Source organism: Balaenoptera musculus, chromosome 16 (assembly GCF_009873245.2).
Source record: "Balaenoptera musculus isolate JJ_BM4_2016_0621 chromosome 16, mBalMus1.pri.v3, whole genome shotgun sequence".
NCBI classification, from domain to species: domain Eukaryota; kingdom Metazoa; phylum Chordata; class Mammalia; order Artiodactyla; family Balaenopteridae; genus Balaenoptera; species Balaenoptera musculus.
The window spans coordinates 16,646,933-16,672,715 of NC_045800.1; the positions used below are offsets into that span (position 1 = coordinate 16,646,933).

The 25,783-nt window shown below is 36.2% G+C and overlaps 2 protein-coding genes across 3 annotated transcripts in view; one reads left to right on the forward strand and one right to left on the reverse strand.

Moving 5' to 3' along the window:
- The window catches only part of NHLRC2 (NHL repeat containing 2), a 62,098-nt gene extending 59,995 nt beyond the window's left edge, over positions 1-2,103 (reverse strand). The window contains 1 exon segment of the mRNA XM_036828314.1: positions 1,739-2,103. Coding sequence (XP_036684209.1) covers positions 1,739-1,916 — 178 coding nt within the window. The 5' untranslated portion in view covers positions 1,917-2,103.
- Positions 2,104-2,185: 82 nt separating this feature from the next.
- On the forward strand, positions 2,186-23,013 carry DCLRE1A (DNA cross-link repair 1A). 2 transcript variants are annotated; one of them, XM_036828311.1, is made up of 10 exons: positions 2,186-2,412; positions 2,934-4,049; positions 5,989-7,686; positions 9,146-9,279; positions 10,368-10,486; positions 13,784-13,924; positions 15,750-15,895; positions 16,679-16,833; positions 21,270-21,411; positions 22,423-23,013. In XM_036828311.1, exons 2-10 carry the CDS (start codon positions 3,584-3,586, stop codon positions 22,581-22,583), a joined length of 3,162 nt encoding a protein of 1,053 aa, XP_036684206.1. In that variant the 5' UTR covers positions 2,186-2,412; positions 2,934-3,583; the 3' UTR covers positions 22,584-23,013. The 2 variants fall into 2 exon arrangements, with proteins under 2 accessions (XP_036684206.1, XP_036684207.1); XM_036828312.1 differs by lacking the exon at positions 2,186-2,412 and adding an exon at positions 2,424-2,511 and having other exon boundaries at positions 22,423-22,968.
- Positions 23,014-25,783: the final 2,770 nt, after the last annotated feature.

Here is a 25,783-nt window from a genome sequence, read left to right on the forward strand (position 1 = left end):
CTAGGTGCTTACCAGACTTAATAATTCACTTTATAATAACAATAACAATGAATATAACTTTAAAAGCTGCTAACAATAACATTTACTGAGCTCTCCTATGAAGTAAGAACTTTAGATATATTATATAGTCTGCATAATAAACCTGAAAGGGAAATAATTGCTTCCATTTTATAAGTGAGGAAAGTAAGGCTTGGCAAAGTCAACTAACTTGCTCAAAATCATGCAACTGACAAATGGAATACTTGGGATTTAATTCCAGGTCTGTCTGAATCCATCCATTATACCACACTGCTTCCCATAAAACGTGTTTCTTTGAAGAAATTAACAAAGCACAGTGTTTTTGAGTTATGTTTATGACTTCCTGATTACAGTAACTGATAAAGAAACCAAGAAAAAACTCACATCTAGTATTCTGTTCTCAATAATCAGGTCCAGCAGAAAATTTGACTGTGTCAAATATGAAGCCTGAATATTTTGTTGTATTATGTATGAGTCACAAAGATCAAATCTCATAGTAATAAAATACACTCATCGTAGATACAAACAAGAAAATAAAAACACTGGCCCAAATCCTAGCTGCTGGCATGCCCGTTTTACGACAGGGTACGATATATAACTAACTTCTTAGAGACTTTAAAAAAAAATACACATTCATGTATATAAACTTTTAAAGTTTCTTTGATGGGATAAGAACTAATGCACCCAATTCTTTTGATAGAATGCCACAGTAATTCAAGTCCAGTATAGGATTAATAACAGATAAAATAAGCACGTATGAAGGCGAGAGCAAAAGTCTTCGAAAGACACGAGGCTGTCGTCAGAGGCAAGGTTCCAATAGACCTCCCATGAGGTACTGAACCCTGCCACATCCAACCAATTAACTATACATGTGGTTTCAGTGTCATGCCAGGAGACACGCCAACACCACCAGGCAAAACAATGCCAGTCCCAACCAAAGAAGGTAAAGTTCGGTTTCGTTTATCATAGCAAGATGAGCTTCACAAATAGCACTGCTGGGAATATCAGTTCCCTCGTGCTCCAAACATTCACAGAGCCAGGATTCAAACCTGGAGACAGGCCATAATTGATTCAGATTTTTAAAATTACAAGGTTCACGACTTTGAACTGAAGAGTGTGGCACAGTTAAGAAACCGGCCGATGCAGTTGGGGGGAAGAGGGGGGTGTCTGTATAATCCAACTCTAGCCGTTCTCAGTTGTGAGGCCCTCGGCAGACGACTTAACTTCCCTGCCCCCGGGCCTCAGTTTCCCAACTATAAAATAGGGCTAAGAAGAGCACCTCACATGGTTTGCAGAGAGGATTAAATAAGATAATACGCTTGTGTTTAGGGCTGTGTGTGGCCCATAAGAAGTGATCAATAAATGGAAGCTAGGATGATGCACAAAGATGATGACGATGCTGGGCAACCAGCCTGAAAGGGCATGGACACTGGAATCACTGCCAACAGGGGCCACGAAACAGTCAGGGAAAGTCTATTGAGTTAACACACGGCCCGGGCAGAGAGCGAGGAAACAGAGACGAAGATGCTTGTGCCCGCCCTGCACAAACCCCCGGTCCGCCGCCGCCGCCGCCGCCTGGGGACAGAGACTCGGTTGGGCGAAGCGCCTCTGCCCGGCGCGGCGGCAGAACCACGCCTCGCCCACCGCTTCAGGGGAGGGCGCCGTCCCCAAGGAAGGGGAGGTTCCGGGAGGGGTCCCCACCCCGAAGCCAGCCCCTCACCTTCCGGAAACTCGGGCACTGACAAGTCCTGCTCCCAGCCGTCCACCTTCTGCAGATACTGGTAGACCAGGCTGTCCTTCTCCTCCTGGGTGACGGCGTCGAGCAGAGCGTACTCCAGCGAGGTCTGAGCCGGGAGCAGGCTCGAGAGGCTGCAGCTCCGGGCTCCGGGCGCCGCCATGTTCTCTCCGGACGGTCCAGAGGCGGCCGCAGAGCCCGCGGGACGGTCTCGTTTGGAGGGAGAGGGACTTACGGTCCTTTGGTTTCAAAACCGCACATTCGCCTCACTCTCCACCAGCCCCACGCCACGCTCACAGCACTTTTTTCAAATGCTAAAGTACAAATTGACGCAATTCCCAGGCACGTAATTAAACTACCGTCCCAACCTACCCCGCCCCTTCTAAATCTTCTCGCCGCAGCTGAGCCTGGACATTCAGAGCGCCAGATTCAACATGGAAAAGGCTTTTGGGCCAGCGTTCGAGAAGCTCCAAGAAAACAATTCCCCACCCTTCACTTTGGAAATGAGCAGGTTTTAGAACTAAAACAAACCAAAATAAATCCGTAGGATTTAAAAGGGCCCTAACTTTTTTTCTTTTTAAAGTCTCACGTTTAGGCCAGGATCAGCCGATTCGACACAGCATTGGGAAAGCGAAGCTGTTCCCGCCACGGCACGAAAGGTAAAGGAGTAGGCTTTTTAAAGTTGGGAGTGACTAGCCAATGGCCTTGGCTTATACGCAAACGCAGCATTTTGTTACCCCGCAGTGATGGAAGTGCAGGTGCGAATAGATTGTCAGCCAAGCAGGGGGAGGGGGCACGATGGGAGCGGACGCAGCTGCAGCTACTCCCGAGGGGCGAGGGTGGCAGGTGGGCGGCCGCGGGGATCCCTGAGGGCCCAGCCTCTGTCTTCAGAAGTGGAGAGCACTGATGGCTTTTGTGGAGCGAGCTGTGCTGGCAGCTCCCTCGCTCTCTTCCCTGGAGGGGGTGAGGGCCCACTCCGCTGGCCTTGCAGCCTCTAATGCCCAAAGAGGGGGTCGAGCCGGTGGGAGGCATCAGGCAGATGAAGCTTGGTTTTGAGGCTGCTGGAGAGAGAGCTGATCGCCTTCAGGCAGACCACCTCTGCGGTCTGGAGTTAGGAGTGTGGGTGGCCTCAGTGCAAGCACAACTTCACGTACTTGAATTTTGTTTGTTCATTGTGCAGTGTTTGTTCATTGCCGCTGGAGGAAGATACTGGATTGACCCAGGAAACTGAAGTTGTCGAATATCCACCAGTCACGGATAAGGGCGCGTGTTTTTTTTTTTTTACCAATCACACACATTTGATTATGGTGTGACTAGTGTTACTAGCAAACTAGTAGCCATTAAGTGTTTGGAACACCTGCTGAGCCAGTTGCCCAGGGACTGTGGTTGGATTTGTGAATTATTTGGACAATTGTCCAGTTGAAAGAGAACTGACAGGAGCTTTAGAACAATTTTACGAAGCTCCTTCTAAGATTAAACTGTAAAACCTATACTTCCCATTGGGGTTTAGTGTTCAAAGTATTACTGATACTACTTTTTATGAATCAAGTCCTGGAAAAAGCCAAGATACCTGAATGAAATACACACAATTTAAAACTCAGATGTTAATTTTATTGTGCTGTAAATGAAACAGCAAGTGTTCTCAGGTATAAGGTTTGTAGTTTGCCAATATATTCATTATCAGAGCTTTAGATTCCCATCAAGTTGGTGGGTTTTTTGTTACCTTTTTTTTCCTGAGCAAAATAATTCCATTTAAAAATTTTGTAACAAGACATAGACCCTCAATTTACTTAAGATTAGTGCTTCTTTAATGATCAAAATCATTTTGCCATGTTAGAGGATGCTTTTCTGGAACAAGACATCTGGGAATACAAATCCAAAAGAAAACCCAAACCAGTACATGCAAATAATTGCTCTGAGAATATTCCAAAATCTGTTGAAAAAGCAACAGATGGACAATACCAGTCAAAACGAAACAGAAATAAAAAAAGAACTGTAGAAGGTAAAAAGAAGGTTAAGGCCCCCGAAACGTGCCTTGGAGAAACAGACAGTCAGACTTCTGTCGTTTCCAGTCAGAACTCTAGTTGTGGAGATGGTGTTCAGCAGTGCCAAGACAGGGAGGCCACTCCAGGAAAGCACTGTAGGACTCACAAAAACAAACACGTGTCTCCGAAGATACGACCAGTTTATGATGGGTACTGTCCAAACTGCCAGATGCCTTTTTCCTCCTTGCTAGGTCAAACACCTCGCTGGCATGTTTTTGAGTGTTTGGATTCCATACCAGTCTCCGAAACAGGTAAGATTCCAAAAAAGATAGTGGACTCTAAATAGTCAAAAAGACCTGCATTAGGCCAGACATATCAGTCCGGTGAAACAAGCCAGGTAAGCCGTAAACCAAAAGTGAGATGAGATACTCAAAGTATAAATGACTTAACTGTAGAAGGAAACAAGGTAATGCATTGTTACGCTTCTTGTGAAGGGTAAAAAGATAACAGTCAATAGTAGAATTGTAAAGAATGTTGCCAACTTGAAAACAGTTTAAATGCATTTTACTGTTTCATAAGAGTCTCTAAAAATCTGTGATTTTTCATAAATGTTAATTGAGCACATATTATGCTAGATATTTTCACCTGCATAAGGTAGGTGGTATTGATATCTGATAGATGAGGGTTCTTAAAAGCTAAACAGCTTGCCCATTTTATCATCTTTTATGAAACAGACTTTTAGAGAATCATGAATGTAGTCCAGCCTTCTAAGTACGGCTGTGTTGGGGTCATCATGCTAATAGACAGAAAGAAGAACTAGGAAGGAGTGTTTGGTTATTAAGATTCTAATAAATAAAATTGTGCCAAATGAGAACTGAAGTAATACTATGTTTCTGTTATCATTTAAACTATATAATAAATATCGTGTTTAATATGTAGAAAATCCTACTTGTAGTATATGGAGAATGAGTTGTTATTGATGATTTGATTATTTAAAAGTTATATATACCAGACATAAATTTTTAAATCTCAAAGAATCAAAATTCAGTAAAATAAAAATAATATTCAGTATGGCTTTCGTGTTAACTATGATTCAGAAGACGTTTTATTATCAACTTCTAGTTCTCATTTTAAAGTACTGCATGAAGATGCAAAATAACTTTAAAAATATTGGCACTAGCCTTATACAGCAGAGAAGACCTCCTCAAATGCTAGTAATTTGTTTTTCAGTGGCTTGAAAGTCAGAAATGGCAGTTGGAATCCCATGGTGAGCTCTCAGGGTGAAATGTCTTATAGATGAAACCACCTCAAAGAGTTTTTCTCTTGGTTTTTTCACTGATTAAACTCCTTTGAATGGATAATCTCAGGTGGATTCTTCTTGAATTGAATTTTATTCTATAACATATACTTTTATGAGGTGGTTTTAAGTTAATTTTTAAGCAATGAAGTCTCCAGTTTAATGTGACATCTTTTTTGGGGGCGGGGGATCATTTTTTGACAGGCCTGGAAATGAACATACAAGGGGTGGGGTATGCCAAGATTCTTTACAGACTGTTTCTCAGTCATAATGGTATGACAGGGAATAGTTTCCAGATTATTAAAGCCTTATTATTAACCAGTTTATCAAATTGAATTTCAAATCTTAGAACAGAGCCTAAAATGTTTAGGGTATGAACAGCTCTAATTAAGATTGCTATTACTGTTTCATATACAGTGTGAATATTAAATAATGGAACCTAATTTGGTACTGCAACTGTCATACGTATGCGTTGCCTGATAAGATAAAAATTGAGATAGAACTTTAGTCTGTGAGAGACATACCAGCCTTCTCTACTCTTTATTGCTTGAGCAATAGTGACGTAGTGAAACTGATGGGATCAATTTGTAGCACCTGTTTAAGAAATAACTAGTGCAAGCATGACGTGCATTTTGGAGGAGCTCATATTTGTGAAAGTTTTTAGTGGGGAGAAATAGGTGTTAGTCTTAAATTTTTTTGGGGGAAAAGAGTATTTGAAAAGAAATTTAAAAGAATATATTGATTTAAAAATAATAACTAGCACCTTGCAAAACCATACTGGATTACTGTTATTGTGTGCTAATTTTTTGTTTGTATAAAGATAGCTATTGTCCTAAAGCCTCAAAGTTGGACTGATGACTTTCCACTTACATGTTAATTTATAGTGCTAATACTGTCAAAGCTTAGTCTGTGCTTTGATCCAGTAATACTTTTTTCTTTATTAAAATTTTCAGAGTGTCCTGATGCTCTTCAGTGTTCCTCAACAATTCCTTCTCATTACAAGAGATACACTCATCTCCTGCTAGCTCAAAGCAGGGCTAGTAATTGTCCTTTCAGCGATCCATCCCATGAGTCAGGTGGGAGTTTCAGTGAGACTAATTCAGGCTTTCTTTGTAGCCTTAAGGAAAGATGGTCTCCATATCAGAAACAAACAGATAACTTAAAAAAAAATGTTTCAACTGATCCCTTGTTAGTGACACAATGTCTAAGAAAATCTCAGTCTCCAACTGAAACTGATAAAAAGGTTTCCTCTTCAACAAATATCCAAACTTCCCAACAAGTCCCACAATTTACAGGACTTGTTAATGATGACAAACTGGTAGGATTTGGTTTGCCTCTTGCTGAAGAATTAGACAGTCAAAACAGCCCAGAACACATAAATTTGACATTGCCAGAAAATGACTTTAGCAACTGTGAAATCTCCTATTCTCCACTTCAAAGTGATGAAGAAACTTATGATACAGGTGAAAAGCTGGATGATTCACAACAGGAACTATTCTTTACGGAAAGCTCTAAAGATGGCAGCCTAGAAGAAGATGAAAATAGCTCCACTTTGTCTAAAAAACTCCATGACCCTTTACTGAAGGACCAGGAGGAGAGCTGCCCTGAAATGGATAGCTTCTTAACTCAGGAGAAATACGATGAAGAACTGTATAAATGCAACACTCTAAATGATTCATCTCAACTTACTTTCCAAAGTAAGAGTATTATTTTACGTGATGGTCCAGCATATACTGATGATGATTTTATATTGTTTCCACCCGCATTAGCAGAGAGGTTTACTTCTAGTTACCAAGCCACTAAAGCAAAACCTGATGAGCCAGAATTTCACTCATCTCAATCAAATAAAGAGAAACAGGTAATTGAAGAATCAGCTGTTTACAATCAACTTTCTCTTCCGTTACTTAAGAGTAAAATGTCAAAACCTTTTGAAAGCCAGCGAGGAGGGTGTCATTCTTTCCAACCAACCCAAAGTAAAACTAGAGAATTATCAAGTAAGAATTTCAATGCTAAGCACAATACAAACTCAGCATGTTTCTGTAGAAAGGCATTAGATGGTATGCTAGACAGTAAAGTTACAGCTTTAAATACAGCGATATTTTCTAGTACACCTACTGCTGCTAAGTCTTTGAAAATATTGCCATCTGGCCCTAAGTGTAATGCATCACAACCTTCTACTAAGGTAATGAAGCAAATGGATATAGGTGTGTATTTTGGACTACCACCCAAAAGAAAAGAAGAGAAATTGCTGGTGGAAAGTGCATTAGAAGGGATGAACTTAAATACAGTTGTAAGTCCTAATGAAAAGAGGTCCCGGCAGTGCAAGAGGAAAAGAGAAAAATCTTTAAGTGATTTAGAATTAGAGGCAAATAATTTAAGTGAGAGTCAGCCCTCTGTGGAACTTTCTCGTAAGAGGTCACAGCATCAAAGAAAGAGACTTAAAAAGTCAGATTCACTGCAGGAAGGAGTACATCAGAAGAGTTCAGGTCACCGTAACAAGACAGAACCTGGAACAGTCAAGTTAAGGAAAGACAGAGTCTTCATAAAATCAGCTCATGGCAGGCTGCAGAGAGGGAACACGAAAATCCCAGAGTCATCGAATGCAGGAGAATTAAGGAAAAGGACATGTCCATTCTATAAGAAAATACCTGGTAAGTTGAAATATCAAGGCTTACTATATCTACGAAGACGCAACTTTTTTGAATTACATGTTCATTGCCCGTGTTATGTGTGTGTGAAACAATTTTTTTGTGTGTGTTTACTTTTTATACCTCATCGGCCTGCAACAGATTTTTTTTCCTATTTAATCTTTTTTACTCCATTCAATTCAGCAAACTTTTATTAAACATATTCTATATATAAGGTACTATACTATTTAGATAGATATTACAGATCTGACAAAGATTCATATAGATCAGCTTAATACAGAAGGAGGAAAGGCTCTCTGTAAGTAACCATAACAACAGTCTCTAAGCACTTAAGAAAAATGCAAGTACTAAATAGCTTCAAAGAAGGAAAATGTCACAGGTTATACAGGTCATAATAAATGCTAAACATTTTTAAACCATATCATAACTTAGTTTCTCAGTCTTTTCATGTTCTTATAATTTCTCATGTCTTCATAGATGAGTTAGTAGGAAAATGTGTAGTAAAATGAATTTTATTATTGAAGAAAACAGGTACCCTTCTTCTGAAAAGAATATAAAACTACCCAAATATACTTGGTTTCAGAAAAATTTTTTAATATGCTTTTTTGATATTCTAAATCTATTCAATATAATTTGTTCAAAATATTTATGTAAAGAAAAGCATTTATGTACATCATAGTACCAGTTCTGTTTTTAATAATTATTTTGATTAATTTTCTGTATTTTAAGTGAGCCCAGAATTAGTGGGCCATGTGTGGATAGGCCTCCGTAGAACTGTGGAGGTATGTTTATTTACCTGCATATCACAGTCAGCGCACTTGTTTTTTCTCATGAACAAATTTCAGAACAGCTCAATCTTTTGTTTTTTTCATTATTGCTCCTCTAAGGAGCCTTTTTAGGCTTTTTGTTTGTTTGTTTGTTTCCCTTCCTCCTCCCCACCTCCCACAATGAAATTCAAATACTACAGATACCCTGTTTATCTGTTATTGTACTGTGGCCCTTTGGAGGGCCATTAGATTATTTGGGTCATTAACCATTTTTGCCCCTTAGAAGCATACCAATATCACCCCCATTGAGAATTCATGTTTTAAAAGAAAGTTAGCATTCTCCTTTTGCTGTTTTGCAGAAGTAAAGGATTTTAGGTGCCCAGTAAGTATTGTGAAAACATTCAGCAAAACAAAAAAGTAACTCATTTGTAGCTTAGTATTTTTAATTTTTTTTGTACAGTTATTCATTAAAAAGCCTATACTGGGATATTTAATGGAAGCTTATTATAAGACTCATTTTCGTCTCTAGTATCACCTTTTGCTGAATTTATGTGGTGTAGATTTTTAAATTAAAATGTAAAGTTAAGTTGGAAATGAGATGTAAAGGTGTCAGAGGGTTTGCTATATAAGCAAATTAGGTTGCTTTTACTTAGTTAGCTATTGCTCAAGCAGCTGTGTTGGTGTTTTCATTGTAGGAACTGGCTTTACAGTCGATGCCTTTCAGTATGGATTGGTTGAAGGTTGCACGGCCTATTTTCTCACACATTTTCATTCTGATCATTATGCTGGATTGTCTAAAAACTTCACGTTTCCTGTTTATTGTAGTGAGGTAAGTTTTAGTATTCTAAATCCTGAATCTGTAGAATGCAGTGAATTTCTAACCAGCCTGGTTAAAAAAAGGTAATTAAGATTGTAAGATCTATCCTTCTTCTAGAAAATATATGAAAAAACACTCCACATTGAGATTCTAAAATTAAATGAGTTATTGTCAATAGTTACAATAGATTTTTTAAATTATGCTTTATTATGTGGAAACAATAAATATTGATACCTCATGATGTACTGAAACACGTAAGTTTCATTCAGTAAATATTTACTGAGTGCCTAAAAAGATACTCAAGGCAAAATACCTAACTTCAAGGAGCTTTCAGGCTACACATTCACAAATAGTACCGCAATGGGATCTGTATTGTAATAGAAAAGTGAACAGAATGCCTAAAAGGAGGGAGAAGCGGGGCTTTACTGTGTCCTAGGCTAAGGTTAGAAAAAGTTTCACGGTGAAAGAGATACCTTGAACTAATTATTAAAAGGTGAGCATTTTAATGTGTACTACTAAGGACTTTGGCTAGAATTTGATTTTATCCTCAAGCATTCTTGAATTATCTTCTTTTTATTAATGAAGCAGCTGAGGCTTGGAGAGGTTAAGTGGCATGCCCCAAGTCACAGAGCTAGTAATGGCAGAGTCAGAATTTGAACGCAGGTCTGTCTCATTTCAGAACAAGGCAGAGGAAAGAGGAGAGAGCCTTCCGGGTAGAGAAGAGTTTGTGTAAAGGCACAGACACCTAAGAAGTATGCCCATTCCAGGAACTTCAGATAATTCACAATCACTAAAGACAAGATAGGAAATAACAGGAGATAAATCCACAGAAATGGGTAGGGGGCAGATCATGAAGGGTTTTGTATGACATGATGGAGATAATGGACTTTTTACAGGTGAGGGAGAATCAGTGACACTGTTTAAGCAGAGTTGTGACACAGTCATTTTAGAAAGTTCTTCCGGGCATTCTGGAGGGTTTACATGAATATAAGTGGGAGAACCAGGAGATTATTAAGATGTTTGGGTTCTAAACTAGATATGAAATAAAAGACATATTTAATGTTTTAATGTATCAGCAATAAGCACATCCTCTTTTGCAGATAACTGGCAATTTGTTGAAGAGCAAACTTCACGTGCAAGAACAGTATATCCATCCATTGCCAACAGACACTGAATGTATAGTGAATGGTGTCAAGGTTGTTCTGCTAGATGCCAATCAGTAAGTATTAAAGTTACCTTAGTAATACCCTATTTTTAAATATTCAAAAGGAAAACACATTGCATGGCTATTTAAGAACTTTTTATTGGAACTATTATGCTTGATATTTCATAAATGTCTTATTTAAGTAAGATAAGAAACACTTAAGTAAAATGTGTTTCTCCTTTTGAAAAATAATATACCCAATTACAGGATCAAAGATTAAATGTAGAGAGATTCTCTAAGTGTTCTCTAACCCATTTTTTAATGCAGTTTAAATTACTATGCTTTACATGAGACTCCATCTTATTTTTTTTTTAAATCTTTTAACATATTGCTGCTGTGCTTTAAGAGATAACCTTTTGCCATTTTCTTTAATATCACTTATATAAATTAACAGCTGGTACAAATTAACAGCTGGTACTCCATTCAGATTCTAGAGGGTTTTTTTTTTTTTTCCTTTAAGAAATCCTTTAGGTTTTTGATACTAAAGTCTTGGAAGATTTTTTTCTTGGAAATTGTTTTTCTTCTTCCCTCATTTTTTTAAATGTAAAGTACTGCCAGGATTCACATTGCCAAAATGTAACTGTCAGTCAGCTATGCATCTTTATAATTTCCATAGAATGTTAGCCTTATGTACCTTAGAGATCGTAGATGCCTAGAGAATTAAATTTAAGACTAAACCTAGGTTTCCTAAAATCCAGGCCTGTTATTTTTTTCAGGTTGCCTATAAGTTTTTGTCTGCTAACTTTGCTGCTGTTTATTTTTTTAATCACCAATTATGATAACTCAGGTTCTGATTTTTTTTTTTTTTGGTCAACTTTATTGAGGTACAATTTACATAAATAAAATGGACCCACTTTAAATCTTTGCTGAATTTTGACAAAAGTAAACACCCATGTAATTCCCACCACAATAAAATGTGGAAAATATTCCCCACCACAGAAGTTTTCCTTGTGCTCCTTCCCAGTCAATCCCCAGCCCCGACTCTGACCCAGGAAACCATTGATTTGTTTTCTATGACTATGGATTAGATTTGTCTTTAGTAGGGATTCATCTAAATGAAATCATATACTATCTTCTGTTTTGTATCTGGCTTCTGTCACTCCTCATGTTTTTGAGATTCATTCATGCTGTTGTGTGTTCCTTTTAATTACTGAGTACTATCTATTGTATGGACACAATACAATTATTTTTTCCATTCACTTCTTGTTGGACAACCAATTTTTGTTTATTGATCTTGTATCCTGAGACCTTGCTAAGCTTGCTCATTAGTTGTTGTAGGTTTTTTGTAGATTCTTGAAAATTTTCTACATATGTCATCCACAAATAAAGATGCTTTCCTTTTACTTCTTTCTTTCCATTTAGAATGATATTTTTTCTCTTTTTTTTTTTCACGTGAGAACCACCCGGGGAGGTGGTTTTTTTTTTTTTTTTTTTTTTTTTTTTTTTAAAGCACTTTTCTTTTTTATAGCTACTTTATTTATTTATTTTATTTTATTTTTGGCTGTGTTGGGTCTTCGGTTCATGCGAGGGCCTTCTCTAGTTGAGGCAAGCGGGAGCCACTCTTCATCGCGGTGCGGGGACCGCTCTTCATCGCGGTGCGCGGGCCTTTCACCATCGCGGCCCCTCCCGTTGCGGGGCACAGGCTCCAGACGCGCAGGCTCAGCAGTTGTGGCTCACGGGCCCAGCCGCTCCGTGGCACGTGGGATCCTCCCAGACCAGGGCTCGAACCCGTGTCCCCTGCATTAGCAGGCAGACTCTCAACCACTGCGCCACCAGGGAAGCCCCCTCTTATTTATTGTACGGGATTATGCTTTCAATACAGTGTTGAATAGGAGTGATGTGAGCAGACATATTGCCATGTTCTTGATCTTAAGGGGAACGCTTTCAGTCTTTCTCCGTTAAGCATGATGTTAGCAATAGGTTTTTCATAGATGCCTTTTATCAGGTTGAGAAAAATCCCTTCTATTCCTATTCTGCTGGGAGTTTGTAATCATGAATGGGTGTTGAATTTTGTCAAATGTTTCTTTGGCATCTAATGAGGTGATAATACAACTTTTGTCCTCTATAATGTTAATGTGGTAAATGACAAAGATGGACTTAAACCAGCCTTGCATTACTGAGATAAACCCCACTTGGTCTTCATGTATTACCCTTTTTCAAAATATATAGCTGGATTTGATATGCTAATATTTTGTTAAGGAATTTTGTGTCTGTTTTAAAAAGTATATTGGTCTATAGGGTTTTTTTTAACTACACTTTTGTCTTATTTTGATATCAGAGTAATACTGGTCTCATGAAATATTCCTTCCTCTATTTTCTAAAAGGTGTCATGTAGTAATTATTTTTATTTCTTCCCTGTTTGGTGGAAAATCTCTAGTGAAGTCATCGGGGCCTGAATTTTGGGGTCAGGGAGATAAGGGCAAGTTTTTAATTACAATTGTAATTATTACCTGTGTTTTCCTAGAATTTAAAATGAAAATTCTCTGTGTTTCGGCAGTAATTTCCAAACCCCATTGTGTCAGGGGTTCCCAAGACCACCTTGAGGCTCAATGGTTCACCAGAAGGACTCACAGGACACAGAAAAGCTGTTTTATTTGTGGTTACAGCTTATCACAGTGAATGGGTACAGATTAAAATCAGCAAAGGGAAAAAGGCAAATGGAGGCAAATCCAGGAGAAACCAGGTGCAAGTTTCGAGGTGTCCTCTTCTAGTGGAGTGGCACAGATGTGCTTAATTCTCCCAGCAACAGTGTGTAACAACACGTAGGAGGTGTGGCCAACCAGGGAAGCTCAGCTGAGCCTTGGTATCCAGGGTTTTTTATTGAGGGTCAATCATGTACACATGCCACACCCATGCTGATTGACCTGGGCTACTCAGACGCCAGTCCCCTAGAGCAAAGACAGATATTCACCATAGATCACACTGTTAACATAAACTAACTTATCAAACTAGTAACACATGGCCCAATGTGTCAGGCATACAAAACACTCTTAGCAGGCAGCATATTTCAAGGACTCAAAACTTATCTCCCAAGGGCCAGCCAATGACTATTCCTAAGGACAGGCCTTTCTTGGGGACCTGTGGAGTTTGCACAACACTGGCCTGCTGAATTAACCCTTTCCTGCACACCATTTTGTGTGTGTGTGTGACATAAATTTCCTTAAGTTAAAATGCTGCATACCTTTGTAGTACAATGCTATGTCATTGTGGTCAGCTAATAAAGTATATTAACTTGTTGATGTTGAAATGAACACTCTTTCTTTAGATGCTTTGCCTGTGTTAAGAATATTCCTTTGAAATGTTTGTGTTCAGCTGTCCAGGTGCTGTCATGATCCTTTTTTATCTTCCTAACGGTTATGTCATACTACACACTGGAGACTTCAGAGCAGATCCCACCATGGAACGTTCTCTTCTTGCAGGCCAGAAAGTCCACACACTTTACTTAGATACAACGTAAGAGAAACTTTGTTTGTGTCCTTCTTTTTTCCACCAACAGCATTTGCCCCGCATGTTACGAATAATTTGACCTTTTGCTTAGTTAGTCAAATGACGGCTTATTGTCAATTATCATTTTAAGTATTTATCAGGTGGATGCTCTTTGAAAAAATACATACTTGAGAACAAATTTTGGATTGCATGGCTCAACTGACTCCAGCTCAATTTTTATGTAATATCCTTTTGAAAATATGGTTTATGTAAAAATCTTGTTACTGAAACAAGGATGAAAAATTTGGGAGCAAACTTTAGGAAAACGCCTTTTAAAGTTATCCTTTCAAAGTGTCTGTGTAACTATTAAGCATGATTTTTTTTTTCTTTTTTTTTTTTTTTTTAAATTAATTAATTTATTTATTTATTTTTGGCTGTGCTGGGTCTTCGTTTCTGTGCGAGGGCTCTCTCCAGTTGCGGCAAGCGGGGGCCACTCTTCATCGCGGTGCGCGGGCCTCTCACTGTCGCGGCCTCTCCCGTTGCGGAGCACAGGCTCCAGACGCGCAGGCTCAGTAGTTGTGGCTCACGGGCCTAGTTGCTCCGCGGCATGTGGGATCTTCCCAGACCAGGGCTCGAACCCGTGTCCCCTGCATTGGCAGGCAGATTCTTAACCACTGCGCCACCAGGGAAGCCCAATTAAGCATGATTGTGAAGAAAAAAACAGAGAATGAGATTCTGTCTGAATATTCAAACTTACTTTGTTCCTTTCTCCAAAAGGTAATCTATAAGTGGCAACCTTGAATTCCTAAGTGCTATAAACATAATGGTATAAACTATTATCTTCTTTTATATATTAAAATACCTCATCAGTTGGTCAGAAATTATGTTAACCATTTCAACCTGTTTCAAGAAGAAGTGAGTTTGGATGGCATATCTTAGTAAGAGATGGTCTTTCCACAACTGGTTTTCTAATACTATAGTTAATTCTTCCATTCACCTAAATACTAGGTGAACTAAGAAAATAATTATTTTTAAACTTTTTTTTGTTACTTTATTCTATTCTACATACAATTCTGATGTCTTTGTGAATATAGGGGATATGACTAAGTCTTTTCTTAATAATAAGAATTATGGCTGACCAGCAAAAACAATTTTGAAAATTGGAAAAATATTTCTTTGATGTGTGTACTTTATGAGATTTTTAGTGAAAAAGTGCTTAATTTTCATCTCAAATATCTATAACTAGTAGTCTTAGTGTTAATTTTTCATTGGGTGTTATTGTATTGAAGTAGACCCAACTGGATCTGCTGTAGTCCCATAATACTATATATATTTCTATATCTCCTAAAAGAAAATAACAACCAGATGAATATTAACTGTTTGATTTAATGCTACTTCATTAAATTCATGTTCAGTTTCATTATCTTAAAAATATATATATTTTTACTAAATCAGAATTCTTTAGTCCAAAAAGATAATCCCTATAAATCGTATTTCCTTTGATAGGGATTAGGGTTAAAAAAAAAGAAGATATTAAGGCTTATAATTCATAGCTAAAATAGCTACCTAGAAATATTCTTGAAGGAAAAAAAATGCAATTTCTTTATTTGAGGGTTATAAAAGAAATATAATTTAAAAGGTATATTGAAATGTATAGTTCCATCATAAATAATCAATAGCTGGTAACAAATATTTTAACCACAGGCACTGGTGAGATAACTGCGGTGGTGTTAATGTACTATACTGCTGTTGTATGTAATTTTGCTAAAGCTTGTTTTCTAAAGTAGCATCCAACTTAATGCTATGACTTTCTTCTTGTTCTTTTAATAAGTACCATATTTCCATATCACAGATATTGCAGCCCAGAATACTCTTTTCCGTCTCAGCAAGAGGTTATCCAGTTTGCCGTCAACACTGCCTTTGAGACTCTAACTCTAAACCCACGTGCTCTTGTTGTCTGTGGCACTTATTCTATTGGAAAAGAGAAAGTCTTCCTAGGTGGGTGGTAGCTGTAGCTAATTTACTGTATTATAAAAATCAGATTCTTTTTGCATAAAGCCCGTTCAGGCTCTCTTCTTTCACTTGATATTTATTTCCTGAAACAGTTCAATATTACCTTTGAAGTTGAAAGAAAAATTTGATAGAGTTTGATTCATTTAAATTTTGAAAGGTTTAACTTAATGGAAACATTTGATAAGTATGTTTACAGTAGCCTTTATATCTACAAAATGTTTATAGAGCAAAAGTCCATGCTACATTAGTATTTTAGTAAACTTTGAAAGATGACTAGTGCATAGTTCTTTCACTGCATTCTTTGATGATAACCATCAATTAATTATTGAGACCAGTTTTAGTTTTTGTTCCTAAATGATTTTTGGATATGTAACTGCAGTTTGTCTACGTAGTATTGTACCATTTTGCAAAGTACTTCCATTTCTTCTTAACTGTGGTCCCATAATGTCAAACATTAAGATGTGAAATGATAAAGCTAAGGTTTTAACTCCTCCAAATTTTGTTTTTTCCCTCCCTCTAACTCTTTCCATACATCTTATGCAATTTTTAAATACTAGGTCTTTAAAAATAAATTCTTGGCTTTCTCACAATTTATTCCACATAGTTAACTGACAAACCTGTTCAGCCTTTTTGAGATATTATGGCAAAAGTGTGAATGTTTTGAATTTCTTTTAATTTGGTAAATTCTTATTTTAAAGTTAAGTTGTAATTTTATTTTTTTTCATAAGCTGTAATTTTACTATTTTTAAACTTTTCCTTTGCCTGTAGCCATTGCTGATGTTTTAGGTTCAAAAGTGGGCATGTCCAAAGAAAAATATAACACATTACAGTGCTTCAATATACCAGAAATTAATTCCCTCATCACTACAGACATGTGCAATTCACTGGTTCACCTTCTCCCAATGATGCAAATTAATTTTAAGGTAAGCATTCAAGAGATATGTCTTTAGTATGAGTGTGTTTCATGTTTGGTAATTGCAATCATTGTTGCTTTTGTTGTGGTCATCCATGTACAATGCTTGGTGTCAGTCTATTTATGTCTTGTAAAAATAAAATACAGTGTGTGTGTGTGTGAATAAAAAAAAAAAAAAAAAAAAAAAAAGAGATATGTCTTTTTAGGATGAACTAGAAAAGGCAATCTGATGACTGTAAACTAGAATCCCATTTTACTTGCATTTAACTTAGAGGAATTCAGTTACAGTGGAGTCAAAGTAAACTTTGCCCTAGAAAATCTTTTAAGTGGAATTTTAAATGTTTTAAGTTTTTGTGTGTGTGCAGCTGTATAGAGTAATTCATATGCCCACCAGGAGTTTAGGAACTAGAGAACTGTCATAAAGGAAGAAACAAAAATAGAAAAGTGTGCAGCTCTCTGGTCATTCAAACATTTTGAGATTGTTCTCCATTCTTCCTGGATGAGTAGGGAAATGAGTGGAGAATTCTAGGGAGTTCTTACTTTTCTTCAGGTCTATTCTGTATAATATTAAGCCACTATAACATTGATATATGTTGAAAATATACTTGTGAGGATTAAATGAAATATATATATTAAATTTGAGAGGCATCCAGTTTGCATGGAGGCTAATGAGGATGTTGGTTAATTATAAAATGAACACTGATATCCTGCGGAGGGTATAGCATATTTTTATAATTTTTATGAAGATTACTTCATGCAATACAGTCTTATTTCCTGCTAACTTAGTTTCATTTGGACAAATTATCCATTTAGGGGGACAACAGGGGTGGGGAAGTCAGAATATTATGGAAATGAAGGGACTAGACCTTTTCAAGAATAGTGTTTAAAAGAGCCATATGCTGTGGAGAGGTCATGTAAGGAAAAAATGACCTGCACAAGAACTGTTTCAGTGAAGTGATGTTGGAGAAAGCCAGTGACAGCAGAGGGCTAAGGAATGAATGAGAAGGTATACAAATGGCCAAGAAGCACATAAAAAGAGGATCAACACTGTTAGCCATCAGGGAACTGCAAATCAAAACCACAGTGAGATACCACTTTACACTCACAAGGATAGCTATAGTAAGAAAGATAGACAGTGCCAATTGTTGGTGAGGATATGGAGAAACTGGAACCCTCATGCGTTGCTAATGAGATTGTTAAGTAGTGCAGCTGCTTTAGAAAGCAGTTTGCTAATTTCTTTCAAAGTTAAACATGCAGTGACTATATGACCAGCAATTCCAGTCCTAGGTATGTGCCTAGGAGAATTGAAAACATATGTCCACTTCTACACAAATGTTCACAGCAGCGTTATTCATAATAGCAAAAAATTGGAAACAACTCAGATGTCCATCAAATGATGGATGGATAAGCAAAATGTGATATATACATAAAATAGACATATTCTTCAGCTGTAAAAAGGAATGAATTACTGCTACATGCTACTATATGAAATGAGCATTGAGAACATGCCAAGTGAAAGAAGCCAGACACAAAAGGCCGCATATTGTGTGATTCCATTTATATGAAATATCCAGAATAGGTAAATCTGAGGAAGTAAGTAGATTAGTGGTTTCCAGGGCTTGAGGGAGAGGGAATGGGGAGTGACTGCTAATGAGTACAGTGTTTTATGGAGGGCTGATGAGATGTTCTAGAATTAGATAGTGATGATGGTCATACAACCAACAACCACTGAACTGTATGCTTAAAAAAAACCCCAAAAAACTGGCAGTTACCTGCTTTGAAGACAAAAAACAAAAAAGGGATATCTGAAATCATTGCCTGTATTATTTCCACTATTTGTCATAGGTTGTTGGTATTGTTCAGTAGCCCTTCGCCTTCCTCCATGAAAGTGACCAGATATTGATGACATTTTTTACAATTTCATATCTTCAGAACACAGATGGAGTAGAAGCTGACAGTTACCATAAGACTATATTTTAGTTGGTACTTAAAGCCAATTTTTTTTACCACCCAAAAATAGTTTTATTGTATCAGAGCTAATGACTTTTTTGTGAAAATGTAAACCTGATACAATTGTCAGGGTTTCTAAGGCAGGCTTGAAAGACTTAGAAACCCTATAAATAAAACCATTCGTGCTACCTAGTTCAACATCCCAAGTTCATATACATTAAGTATGTAGTTTACTATCACCTCTGATTTAAACCTGATTCATGGGATGTGGTAAAACATTATAACAGTAATGTTATAGATGATTATTTGCATACTGAAAAAATAACTTTAGGGACATCTACTGAATGCATTTTAATCACAAACTGGTTACCAGTAAACAGAGAGACAAGTCATAGATCAGGGACTTTATGTTGACTAAATCATAATAAAATTCCTCATGATAGTAGTTCTGCAGTTGTGGTTAATGAAAGACTAGTGGCTGTCGGCAGTCTTCTCTGTGTGTTTGGCTTATATGATAATATCCTGTTTTTGTCTGTGGCACAGATTAATGATGTTTTCATGGTAACTCTAATTTGTCTCATGAAAAGCATGAAATTACTTCTGATTGGGTTCTCCCAAGTGTTTTTACAGAGACAAATAGGAATGGATAAGTTTGATGACCTGCATTGATAGCTGGACTCTCAGTTTATGATATTACGTGTATAATTGCTCCAAACCTGTTTCCTATTATTTCCTTTTCTTTGTGAGGACAGGAAGAGAGAGGGATTAGTAATTGAGCAAATAGTATTACAATAGATCCTAGACTAAGTAAGACAAAAATCTGAAAATTTGCAGGGCCAGGGATATGGTAATGAAAACTTAGTTATATAGCTATAACTTAAACTTTTTTGGGGGGGCAGTAGTTGGTAAGAAATATGACTGTTTAATGGTAGGTATACAAATTAATAAAAGATCATTATTTGATGCAAAAGAGAAATCAAAGAGTTATTATTAATTCATCAAGTAAAATCTTAATGTCTGATGAACTCAAACTGTTCAACCTTTAAATAGTAATCAAAAAGAAAGATTAAAAAAAAAATGATGTGTTTGTCTTCTACCAAATTGGTGTACTTTTAAAAAAGGTAATATTCCTATGCTGAGATTCAGAGAAATTGGCACTCTTCATCCACTTGGATAATAATGGAAAAGAGGGTAAATCCTCAACTATTTCCATTTCTAGAAATTTATACTAAAAAATGAGTCCTTTCTGAAGAGATCAATCTGTAAGTTCCTAGGTGCTGATGGTATAATGAATGATGAGAGTCTTAAAAAGTTAGGAAAGGGCAGATGGTTTCCATTAAAAAAAAAAAAAAAAAGACTCAGAAGGTGGTGTTTATTGATGTCTTCCCCTTAAGCTGTAAGCTTCCAAAAGGTGAAGGCTGTGTCTCACTGACCACTCTGACATCAGCACCTGGTGTTAATACTGGAACAGATATTTATTGAATGAATGGGTGAGTGAATTTGTCTTTATGATTTCTTCAGAACTTCCTACCAGCATCTTTTAAAAATTCAGTGGAGTATGTATGGTTAAAGAAGAAAAAGAAGACTTCTGGAAATCCAAGATGACACTATATACAGTTTAGGTTTTTTATTATTTATAATAAAATTAAAATTTTATTATAAATTTACACTAAGCCTTTGACACTCTGGGTTGAATCTTTAGCCCAAAAAGTATTAGAGTTTTTTTGTATCCCTCATGCCATTATTATCTTTATCTGGATTTCTCTTAACTTTCAAAGGTTGAACCTTTGTCATTGATTTTCTGAGAATCTTACCTAATGTCCTCACTAATGATGACCTCACTAATGACGACCTCAAGATTTATTAGCATATTACTTCTGATCATAGCATCGTGAAAAGTTTTGAAATTATTCTAGTTCATGCATAAAGGGTGAAAAGGAGTAAACACTTGAAAAGGGAACTACTAGATACTATGCATCTTAAAATGTATGTCTGAGTTGAGTATAATGCCATTATAAAGTTATTTCCATCTTTTTATCCATCTGTCAGTCCTCTACTGGTGTATATGTATGAGGATATATTTGGATTGATGTTTACCAGTGTTAATATCAGTATCTCTCATAAGGATAGTATTAGATGCTAGTATCTCTAATATCCTAATAATTGTAGGATTTGGAGAGGTGTTTGTTTTGTTTGTTTTTGGTAGCTATCTGAATTGTAATTTTAAAACACATGATTACTTATCCTTAAAGTTGCCTCATCTTATTTTTCTCAGAATGTACTTAAACTTGTTTAACTTTAGATAAGTAAAGGGGAAAAGATCTTTTTTTAGGTGATTTTATTGTTGGGGGGAGCACAGCACTAGGTTTTCCAAGTTAATGTTCACCAAGTGAAAACTCCGTGACTGTGCCAATGTAACATTTTAGTCATTCTGTTTTATTCCATATAACCCATCTTCTCTGACCATTAAATAAATATCCTGTTTTTATTTAACAGGGTTTACAGAATCATTTGAAGAAGTGTGGTGGGAAATATGATCAGATTTTGGCTTTTCGACCTACAGGATGGACGCATTCTAACAAGTTAACTAGTATGGCGGATATTATTCCCCAGACCAAAGGAAACATTTCAATATATGGTATAATTATTCAATTTTTTTACTCTTAATGTTTGTAATTACCTTATATTTTTTTAAAAGCAGTAAAATTAAGATCCAAGGAAAAAGAGACACCAAAGAATCTTTAATAATTTAACAGGTTCAAATCATTCCTCATGCTGTACACCTGTATCTTTAGTATGTTGTAAATGCATATAAAGGAGTATTAATTCAGTAAATAGACATAGACTAATACAGATCAGTCCATATGTGTGATCAGTGACATGTAGGGGAGATTGTAGAACTACTTGAAAGGAGGGGTGGGTAGTGCCATTTTGTCCTGGAAGTTTAAATGACGCTGCGACACCAAGAGCAGGAAGACAGTCGATTAGATGTGATGACAGCAAGAGATACAGACTTGACTTTAATTTTTTCATCTTTGAAGGACGTTTACCATTGTCCTCAGAGATTGGCTTATTACAATAATGGCTGATGGAAACATTTTTGGATCCTAGTTTACTCAAAACAGGACCCTTTCTCCCTCTTTCTCTGTGGTATTTGATCTTCAGTAAAGAAGATAAAGAGATTTTTAGTACTTAATTTTTTTTTTTCCTTTTTATGTGTACAAAGCTTGGGGATGGAATCTGCTTACTTGCCGTGGAAATCAAGAGTCTTCTGCTTGTTACTCTTTAAATTTTACTCATATTTCTTCCAGAATTTTCCTGAAATCAATAGGTGGGCAAAGTGCTTAAAGGGAAGAATTGTTTAAAAAGAAAAGCCTACTTATAAATAAGAATCTATAGAAATGCATATTATTAAGTGTCTACATAGCAAAGTAATAGAATTTTTTAATGTTGAAAAGTTTTTGTATCATTTTAATATTTATTATTTGTAAAAGATACTAGCAAATTTTGTTATCAGAAAAAAAGCACCAAGGAATTTTTGGCAAAAATACTCTGGATTGCTTTCCTTTTCTCTTTTATTTTATTTTGGGCTTGTGCAGTTTTCTTTATTAGTTTGATTTTTTAGTAGGCACTGTCTTTTGTGTTGCAGGGATTCCCTATAGTGAACATAGCAGCTACCCAGAGATGAAACGTTTTGTTCAATGGCTGAAGCCGCAGAAAATCATACCTACCGTGAATGTTGGCACCTTGAGATCCAGGCGCACAATGGAGAAATATTTTAAAGAGTGGAAGTTGGAAGCTGGGTATTGATGTTACCTCAAAGGACTCAGAAGTAGTTAAGTAACTTAGGCCTAGCTTGTTAGTCATTAAATCTTCAGTGATATGATATTTCACTTTATATGAAAAACCTCATGAAGGTCACTCATACAGCTTATTTTCTTGTTTACGTTTGAATAACATGTTCACAATGCAGGGCCTCTCAGCATCGTCAATGATAATTGAGACTGGTCTGCCTAGTACCCTTGTTTCTTGCCCCTCCCTGTGGGGCTGTTGTATTCTGCATCCAACAGTAGGAGCATAAACATAGGCAGGTTTGGGGACCAAAGGATTCATGATAATAAACTAGATTGAAAGCATTATATGTAAGTAATTACGTATCTTTAAAATTATTTAATATAGGGCATATTTTTATGAGATAAAGCTTTTCTATGATATGTATACTTAAATAAAAAATTGATCTTAAATTTGCCATCGTGTCGTTTGGTTTTTAGGATTTATAGCTGACATTTATGCAATCTTATAAAATTTCAGTGACAGTAATTCAACATTTGACTCTGAAAAAGCTGACTCAAAGAGACTAAACAATTACCCAGTAAATGATGGAGAAAAGTTTGCGTGAATAATGTTTATCTGAATTGTTTACTCAAGACATCAGATAACTAAAAGTTTAGATTGCAATTTTTTTTTTAAAGTGAGATTATACAATTTATTTATGAGTCTTGATCTCTCCAACAGAGATTAAGTAACTGATCCAAAATGAAAATTTGGGGCAATACATGTTAAAAATGTTTTTATGGGGTTTATATAAGAAAATGGCTAGCATAATGAAAGTATGCATGTGTATATATGTGTATTCTTCCATTGCCTCTAATGAAATTAATTTAGGGATTCCTTAATGTTTTAATGGAAAATTATTTTCTGTGATGATTTCAGTCACCAGAAGAATAGTACTCTCCATGAACTTTAATTTCATAAACTTGGATTTTACTTTGTTATGGCGGTGTTAGTGTAGGGAATCATGTTTAGGGAAGGAAAAGCGTTTGGGGCCCAGTAGTAATAAATCCAGTGTAACTATGTTCTGAGTTGATTTCAATTACATATTTAAAATATTTTGACTTCTTTGGGCTTGGTGTTTTAAACTTTTTATAAATCATTAATTAAGAGTTATAACTAGAAAAATTGCATGTAATCTACAAATATAGGTATTTTTAACATAGGGGAGATGACCAAGTCATTTAAGGTCTTTTTTTTTGAGTAATAGTTTTTTCCTAGAATTGTCATTTTTCATTGGTAAAAAGATTTTTCATGATTTTGAATGTTTTACTTTGGAAATCCAGGCATGTTATTTAAAAGCAGCCTCAGCCATCTTATTTTCGAACGCAAAAACATCTTTCTACACAATTAGCACCATTATGGCAGCTTGGAATGATTTGTTTTGCTGTTATTATTGCAGAATATGCAAAACCTCATTTAGGGACCATCCCAAATATGGGATTTATTTTACAAATAAGTCACAAAAACCGAACTTTTCAAGGCTCTGTTGAGAACTGTATGTGAAATTCTTAGTTCCAATAACCTAACACTTTGGTAGGTAAAAATTTTCAATTTTAAAGCAAAACAAAAGAAGAAAAAAATCTACCATCAACCCAAAATAAATGGATGGCAGCTCTTGAACATCCTTACCATGTGTAGAGAAGAAGAAATAGAATTAAGCCAACAAAGGGGAAGATGCTTTACTATACATTACATGTATTCGGAACTTTTCAGAAAGCTCCTTTACACTCTTATCTAAACATTGAATTACCAGATGCACCGACACTTGACAGGATGTTTTCAAGTTCTCATGACTTTGATTTAATAGGAAAACCTTTTCCACTTGATGTCAATGCCTTTTATTTCTAAGTTATTTATCATGTACCCTGTATTTATTAATGTACCTAAATATGAAACTGGTTTTCAGAAAAACTAAATTATTGCTTTCTTCAGTTATTGAGTTATATTCTTGTGAACCAAATGCATTTAGAATTTCCTTATTTGGTCCTGAATAACCATCTATACTACACTAGGAAACTCCAAGTACTAATACCCAAAATTATCTGTCTTGAAAGACTATTGATATTGCCATGTAACTTTTCTGGTTGTTTTATTGCTGTTCATTCAGTTCATTTGGTATTGATCTTAGAAAAATTCCAAATAAGAAGTTATCTGAAATCAGCAAAATCATAAGCTAATGGTTATAGATAATAGAATGGTTTAGGTATGAGAATTACTTCTAATCTGAATAGTTGGAAGCTTTTAACTTGGTAATCATTTTGTATGCTAATTATATTTCATCTTTCCCTTAGTATCTACCCCTTCTCCAGAAAGTAGCCATACTCTCTTTGCTTAGGAACTCAATCCCTCATGATTTCACTGTTCTATTTTTGGTAAACCAGAAATAATTTATAAAACACTTGTTATGGAGTGGACCAATTATACAACGCCAAGTATAACACAAAATTATTCTTTTCTTAAACAATCATAGCTGGGCCAGAACTAGGGTGAGGCAGGAGAGATGCCTAGAATGTAAAATTTAAAGAGGCAAAAGGTAAAAATCCTTTTTAAGGCTGACCCTGCACTTGCATGACCCTGAGAGTGAGTGTCTCCTTAAACGCTACTGTAGGAAATCTCTCATGCCTCAACTTAGTTCCAGGTCCTGATTCGTAGCACCTAATTATGTTTTTTTGCTATTTTGGTAAATCCAAAGTGGTTTTCTAAATAGAATATCATTATAGCTTTGTTTTTAATATACATTGAAACATAAATATTGTAATCTGAATTTAGGAGAGTACATTTTCAAGAATTTCCAGATTCATCGATATAGAGCTAATTATACCAGCACCAAAACCCAGATTCCTTTGAGATCCTTCCCCTGGGGTATTGTAAACACTTTCAGGGCAGGGCTCATATCTTACTCATCTTATGATCTAGTACCTTTTTCGGTATGTGGTCTGGTTCAGAGACAGTTCTAACAGATGGTAAATGCTTGAATGAATCTTGAATAAACAGTGAAAAATCCATCTATGTTCTAAGAATCTGACTTCCAAAATTCTTTTACATGTTTTCCTCAGGTGAAAATAGTGTGATTCCAGAAGAACCACTAAAAATAAAAATATATTGAAACTACTCAGTTGATTGTTTGGGTATATTAAAATGTCTATTACTTCAGTGTAGGAACAATTTAGAGAATA

Bases quoted from the DNA above. Each gene is read 5' to 3' on its own strand.
- DCLRE1A (XM_036828311.1), top strand. From the start codon at position 3,584: ATGTTAGAGGATGCTTTTCTGGAACAAGACATCTGGGAATACAAATCC. The intron at 13,925-15,749 runs GTAAGAGAAACT...TCCATATCACAG, and splicing joins ACACTTTACTTAGATACAAC to ATATTGCAGCCCAGAATACT. The intron at 16,834-21,269 runs GTAAGCATTCAA...TTTATTTAACAG, and splicing joins TGATGCAAATTAATTTTAAG to GGTTTACAGAATCATTTGAA.